This window comes from Pteropus alecto, unplaced genomic scaffold, assembly GCF_000325575.1.
Source record: "Pteropus alecto unplaced genomic scaffold, ASM32557v1 scaffold224, whole genome shotgun sequence".
NCBI lineage: Eukaryota > Metazoa > Chordata > Mammalia > Chiroptera > Pteropodidae > Pteropus > Pteropus alecto.
Genome location: NW_006436289.1, coordinates 618,056 through 625,358, shown reverse-complemented (window position 1 = coordinate 625,358; position 7,303 = coordinate 618,056). Strand labels below are relative to the sequence as shown.

Below are 7,303 nucleotides of genomic sequence, written 5' to 3'. Positions count from 1 at the left end.
AAGCCTCAGCAATATCTTGGCCTTCAGTCTGGCTTTGACTGGGTGGTATTTACAAATAAAATAAGGGTCACCCTCCTCCCCCAAAGCCAGGAGATACTGCAGTCTGATCCGGCAGGTTGCAGATTCCAGACCCCTGGGGCGTAGGCACTGAAGGACAGGACCCCTCCGGAAGCGCCAACCCTCTGCTGGATTGCCCTTCCCCTACCGCCTACGGGTCAAGAGTTGCAGCTCCAACCCGGCCACCACCTGGGCAAAGGGGGCAGAAGCCACCCCCAGGGCGCGAAGGAGAAAAGTTGGAGGACTGAACTGGTAAAGCTGAGCTTGTACGAGCGTGTGTGCTCCGCCGCGCAAGGGCGCGGAGTTCGGCCGCCTCGTCTCCCGCCATCTGCGCTCGCCGGGCACGTCCTCAGCGATAGCCTGAAAGCCCGACCGCCAGGGACTGCCTGATTTTGACTTGGTGTCTAGGTGACTGTGGTCGGAAATACCTGCCCCCTTCCAACTCCGAGTCTCGGCTACTTCGAGGATCAGGTACGCTGCGCCCCAGCAGCACGTCTGGACATGCCGGACACCTGGACCCACCCCTAGCAACGCCTTCTTTCTGGGGAAAGCGACACGCCCCCACCCCCGACCGAGGACCTGTCCCCAAGACCAGGCGCCAAAGCGGAGAATCTCGCACCTTGGGGCGTACAGCCAGAGGTGGCCAAGGCGGCGCAGCGAAGCCGGGGCTAGTGCCGAGGGCAGGGGGTGGGGTGAGGTGAGGTTAGCGGAAGGCGACCTCTGGGTTTAGAGAACAAACTTGCTATCCGAGGAACCCCAGCTCTCGGGACCCCCACCTTTTCCCGCCCTGCTCTAGCCAAGGCGTGAATAAGCTCCATGCCGTGCGGCGCTGGGGGTCTGGGGCGGCGGAGGGGCGCACAGTGGCTGAGAAGGAGTAAACCGCCGAGTCCGAGGCCGGGTTAAGCGAGGACTCGCAGGTGAACACTCATGGCCTGAGGACCCCTCGAGTCGGAGGGCACCCCGGGGTCCCAGTGCTACCAAGCGCAGGAGGCGGGCAAGGGGCTGGAGCATGGGTCCGAGGGCAGAACTGCGGCCCGGCAAGGAGCTGACAGATGAGAGGTTCATGCACCATCACCCCGACATCCGCTTGCCCCAAAACGGTAGGCGCCGGTGGCTGGCGGAGCGGTCCAGGGTGGACTCTCACCTGGCCCCTCTCCGAGTGCTTGCCGGATCCCTGCTGTGCCCCACCCGGAGCCAGGCACCGAGGCTGGTCCCCTGGACACCTGGAGCTATCCTGGCACCCCGCCTGGGCGCCAGCCGCGCGCTCCCCCGCAGGCCGCCTCCTCCGCCCTGCCGCCCGCGAGGGTCTCACCTTTGTGTAAAGAGTCCAGGAGCAGGAGGAAAGTTACCAGCCACATGCCATAAAGAGGCCCTATTCTCCGGGGAGGTGGTCCTGTGGCCGGCCGTGCGGCAGCGCCTCTCCCCCGCTCAGCGCGCTCGCAGCCGCCCGCACTCCGCGCCCGCTCTCTCTGCTCCTCAACCGAGCGCTCGGCGGCAGCGGCTCCTCCCTCCTCCGCTCCCTAGCTCCTGTCATCGGCAGGGCTGGGCTAGGCGGCCGCTCTCCCCGCCCCCCCGCAGCACCCCGGGTGGTGAGCGCCGCGCAAGCCGCGAGCCCAGACGGCCTCCAGCCCCACAAGCTCAGGCACAGGGACCGGGACCCGTACCATACGGCCCTGACTGGGGTTCGCCGTCTGGGAGGCCAGGGGTCCCTGCCACCCACTGGCTCCGAGCCTTTGGTCGCATACAGACATGTGTCATATGTGTGCCAAGAGCCCGCCATGCTCAGGCCAAGGACGCCCAGTGTCTCCTGACTCAGCCACCAAGGCGAATGCTTCCTGCCTTTTTCAGCCTCAGTTTACCCCCTTGGGTGAGGGAGCATGGATGCTCCGAATAAAATCCAGACTAAGATTCTTTAGTGACTCTTCGTGCTATCCCCACCTCGAAGTTCAAAGCTGCATGCCCTTCCAACCCCTAATTACTTCTGCAAGTCGGCCTCCTAGGGAGCCCCAGCTGAATCCAGCCTCCCCCAGCACTGTCCCTCAGCACTTGGCACATTGGGATAATTTAGACATGATCTGCAATAAATAAATCAATGTCTTCCTCCTTTATTTTCACCTATCCTTCCCTCCTCCCCCAGCTTTCTCATCCAGGAAAAATTGGCTTCTTCCTTATGCCAACCTGCATAAAGTTGCCATGGAATTGAACAGGGCTTGAGCGAGGGTACCTTCTCAGTCATAAAATGAATGTTGAGCATCCGCTGTGTGCCAGACACCAAGTTAGGCACTGAGACAAAAGCTGGCGGTGTCAGGTGAGCTGTGAAAAAGTTGATATGGTTCAAAAGCCTTTATGCCATAATTCCAAAGTAAGGGCCCATGCAGGATCCAGAGAAGGGGTCCACAGCAGCCCTGAGAATGGAATCAGACAGGACTGGACCTCCTCTCATAAAGAGGCCACATTGATGTGCCCTGGCTGTTTGGCTGGGCACACTTTGACCTGGTTCTCTGAGGTATGCAGGGAGAAGGGAGCCTGAAGGAGGAAGGAAGGCAGAGAGGGCTCTGTTTAGCTCCATTAGACAGAAGAAGAAAATTTACTTCCCCAAAATGTCTTGCTCAAGATCAGATGGGAGAACTAGACTCCTCATTCCCAGGTTTTGCCAAAATATCCCTAGAAATTTTAATTAAAAATTTTAAAGCGTGCTTTAACTTTTTAAAATATATTAAAATGTAACATAAAATTTACCATTTTAACTGTTTTCAAGTATACTATTCGGCAGCATTTAGTCCATTTATAATGTTGTGGAACCATCACCACTATCCCTTTCCAGAACCTTTTCATCATCCAAACAGAAACTCTGTACGTATTGAACCGGAACCCCCCATTCCCCACTCCGCCCCCCCCCCCAATCTCTGGTAACCTTTAATCTACTTTTCTGTCTCTATTAATTTGTCTATTCTAGGTACCCCATATAAATGGAATCATACAATATTTGTCCTTTTGTGTCTGGTTTATTTCAGTTAGCTAATGCCTTCAGGGTTCAACCATGTTGCAACATGTGTCAGAATTTCATTCTTTTTCATAGCTGAATAATATTCCATTGTATGTATAGACCACATTTTGTTTATCTATTCATTTATGAATGGACGCTTATTTCCACTTTTTGGTTGTTGTAAATAATGCTGCTATGAACATGGATGTACAAATATCTCTTCCTTCGAGACCCTGCCTTCAATACTTTGGGTATATTCCAAGAGGTGGAATTGCTGGATCATATGATGTATATTTTTAACTTTTTGAGGAACTTCCAGGCTCATTTGCTCCGTTTGCATAGTGCTTTAAGAGTTTAAAAGGGCACCCACCTACAATTGCTCCCTGTAATCCTCACAATATGTTTTGAAGCTTCATCACCCCCTTTTAAAACAGAAGAGAAAATTGTGGTTTAGCTTGTTCAAGGTCACCCAGTTTGTATCACAAGCAGGACTAGAACCCAGGTCTCCTGGCTCCGGAGTAGAGCTGCTTGCTCTACCCTGTGCTGCCTCCACTTCATGATGCAAGTCACCACTTTGGAATTGAATGCTTTTTCACTAGCTGTTTTGTCCTCTGTAAACTCAGGCATAGAACAGAGATATGAGGCAGAGGGCAATAAGTATTTGAGATGACCCAGCCCAACACTCTGCTTTACAGCTGAGGAAACTGAGGACCAGAGTGAGGAAGTGATGGACTTGCCCTGGGCCATGCAGGCAGTGACAGAGCCCAGAAGTTGGCAGTTTTTTGGCTTAGCTCCCTTCCTTCACCACCCCCAGTCTCCTGGGCTCATTCTTCCCTCATGTCCCTTCCCTTCTAAAGGAGAAGACTGTCACTGAGAGGAAGCCAGTTATTTAAAACTAAGCCTATTGACACAGAGCACCTGGTGAGGCCATGCCTAAAATAAACTGCTAAGTCAGACAGGATGAAAGGGGCTGCTGTCTGCTGGGGACGGCCTTGAGCGGGCCTAGGGGTATCAGCCCAGCTGCTTGTGCCCCACACACTGGAAGGAGAGAGGAGGACTCTTCTTTATTTCCCTGAAGTACATCCTACAACCTCAGTGGCCCTCTTATGCTGGTTACACCTGCAGGCCTATAAGGACCACAATACTGAGTATATAGGACTAAGTGTTATCTGAAGGGTAAGGTCATTCATGATGTCAGTGACTACGGACTGGCCATTCCCTGAAGAGGTGTGTGTATGGGAACAGGGCACAACCATGTGCGGAGGGCAGACTCAGGGACTCTCTCTAGCACAGGGAGCCTTTACAATGGCATGGCTTTGGAGTCAGATAAAGCAGAGATCTCAGTCAAACTGCCACTTACTAGCAGCTATGTACTCTCAGGGCATTTATGTGTGCCAAGCCCTGGTTCCTTCACTTGTAAAGTGAGGACAGCCCCAGCATCTACCTTGAGAGCTATTGTGAGGATTAAATAAGACAAGCCCAAAGGTTGGCACATTGTAAGCCCAGGTGAATGTACCACTAGTGTTCCTGGCTTTGCTCAAAGAACTTGACCTGTAGGGAAGAGGATAGGACTGTCTCTACCGAGAGGATGTTGGGATGACAGCCCACACTCCATGCTGTAGCAAGGCCAGAGATAAAGAGTTGGCAGTTTAAGCAAGAAGCCATAGAAACAGGGAAGGAAGGCATGCTTGAGGCTGAGAGAGCATAGGGAGATCACCGGCAAGGGAAGGACCTAAAACAGACAGTCCTTATATATTTTGTATATTCCATTTTCTAAGTTTTGTCCCTCCTCAGTATTTAGAAAAATTTCTTTGAAAATGACAGTCTGGCTGTTCAGAAGTCCTCTCTTAACTGGCGTTTACAGGGAAAGCTAACCCTAGCAGGGGAACCCTAAGGGAAAGTGGACCTCGGAGGAAGAGAGCGGGCTTGTTTCACCCATGCCCACTCTGAACCCTGATGTTCCCCTCCCACAGCTGACATTCGGGAGGGGCTATCATTTTTATTTTGATAAAAGGGACAATTTCTTCATAGTCCCAAATTGGATGGAAGCCCTCACACCCACTCACAAATATATGCACACCAAAGTGAGAACAAACACAGTTGCCAGGCAAACAGTCATGTGTACAAGTAAACATAAACACTTAATGACAAGCACACCTGCACTCGAATGCAATTTGAATACAATCCAAAAATTCTGCCTTGGCACCTATGCACACGTCCTAACACTTTTTTAAAAGCCCCAAATTTGTGGGATTCATTTCTAGGAAGGAAACACCATCCATTTAAAAACTGATTAATTTCAATATTTTATTGCATCAGAATGCTGGATGATGATGTAGCTGGTGTGTGTGTGTGTGTGTGTGTGTGTGTGTGTTACTAATGTCAGTTGAAGCGGCTATATGAAGGCCCTGGGAATGAACCCTCTCCAATTCAGGTTAATCATGGATATTTGGGGGTATTATTTTGCCATGTTATATTAGGACTAGAGCCATCATGAGAAACAACAGATGTTTTTTATTGTTTAACTCAAACAACAGCTTCTATATTTTAGATACTTTTCTTCAAAAAACAAAGGCATATGATTATTTTAGCAAAGCCTTCACATGTGCTCTGAAATTCTTTTAACAACTTCAGTATAAATATGGCTTTCATAAAAAGAAATCAATAGTGAACCAGGTCAGTGTTAAAAACTTAACATTTGGGGTTATATAGCTAATTTGGGATTGACCTTCTTAGTACTTATTCATTGATTGGGGGAAAAACAAAAAGATTTCCCTGTCTTTTTTTTTTCAATTTGTAATTTATTTTAATGTTATAGAAAGAGTCCTGAACTACAAATCAGATACCCTGGATTCCAGTCTCACCTTTGCCACCTTAACCAATTGTGTGATCTTGGACAAGTCACTTGACCTTTCTCAGTTTCCTCGCCAGTAAAATGAGAGCGCGAGCTAGAATGATGACCGAAGCCCCTTCCTAACACTGGAGATGAAGTGAGCACAAACAAATATGTTCATGTATTACCTCATGTAGGGTGTGTTTGTGGGTATATGTGTGCATCCCCACAAGCCTATGCATGTTCTGTAATGCAGGCAAAGAAACAGAATACAAATTTTCATGCACAGATACCCAGAAGCAGATACAAAAAACTCACACAAAATAAAACAGATTTTGAATCAAATGCATGCACATATATCTAAAATACTTCCATCTTCTTGAGACAGAATGAATCATTACAATTCACAGACTATGGTGCCTATCTAAAAGAATAGTATGTGCCATTAAATTACCCAAGCTCTCCTTAAACCAAAATTCTACACGCTTAGCCCACTGGGTATCTAGGCATGTTTCACTGCTTATCCTCTCAAAATTTTGGATTGTTACATCATGGTTCTAAGTTCACTGGAACAAAGGACGCGAAGCCCTGAGGCTCCTCCCCGACAGATGAGGTCTCAGGCCACTGTCTCAGCAGGGCTGATCTGGAGCTGGGGAAGCCTCTAGGGAGGCTGAAGTCTCCTCAATAACATGGCCTCTCTCCTATGTTCTCTCTCAGCTCATAACTCTGAAATTGGCTGAGAAGCCAACCCAGAGAGGTTCTGTGAAGTCCAAATTCTGTGGAGCTGAAGCTCCCTGGGTCGGGGCAGGTGGGGGGAATCCAAACAAAGAGAAAGAAAAAAAGTTCCTTGAGTGGGAGCTAACTTTGCTGGCTTCCCAAGTTATCCTGCAGTTCTTCTGACTCATGAGACTCTCACAAATGTGTTCACCAAATTGTGGTTAAGTATCTCCCATCTGGAAAGTTTCCATGCTGGTTTCCACTCCTTTCTCAAGTGCACAGTACCCTTCTCTACTTGTGTAAGCCTTCCCATGCAGCAGGGCTAGTCGGGCACCCACAGCTTTCTCGAACCATCCCTGACCAGCCCTCCTAGGGGATCTGCCTGCCCTGGACATCAATTTGGCCTTTGGCTCTCATCCCTTTGTTTATATCCCTGTGGCTATTTATTTACATACACATCTACTCGCCTCCTTTTCTAGACACTAGGTTCCTAACTCTTTCTGTTTGTACCTGTAGAGCCTAGCCTGGTCGTCCTTGCACTAAGGGCATTCATTAAATGTTGATTTAATGACTGGACGAGCTCATTCTTACAGGGATGCAAATACCTGATTACAACTTTACAGGTCATGCTTTCCAGAGGTATGTCATTTAACTGAAATCAAAGTCTTAAGCTTTGCAGTTCTCACATTAGAGTTTCTGGCCTGGAAGTG

The 7,303-nt window shown here is 49.4% G+C and overlaps 1 protein-coding gene across 1 annotated transcript in view; it reads right to left on the bottom strand.

Moving 5' to 3' along the window:
- Positions 1-1,591, bottom strand: part of DSCAML1 (DS cell adhesion molecule like 1) — a 327,482-nt gene extending 325,891 nt beyond the window's left edge. Inside the window, 2 exon segments of the mRNA XM_006912769.1 lie at positions 1,370-1,513; positions 1,516-1,591. Of these exon segments, the coding sequence (XP_006912831.1) occupies positions 1,370-1,513; positions 1,516-1,591 (220 nt within the window).
- Positions 1,592-7,303: the final 5,712 nt, after the last annotated feature.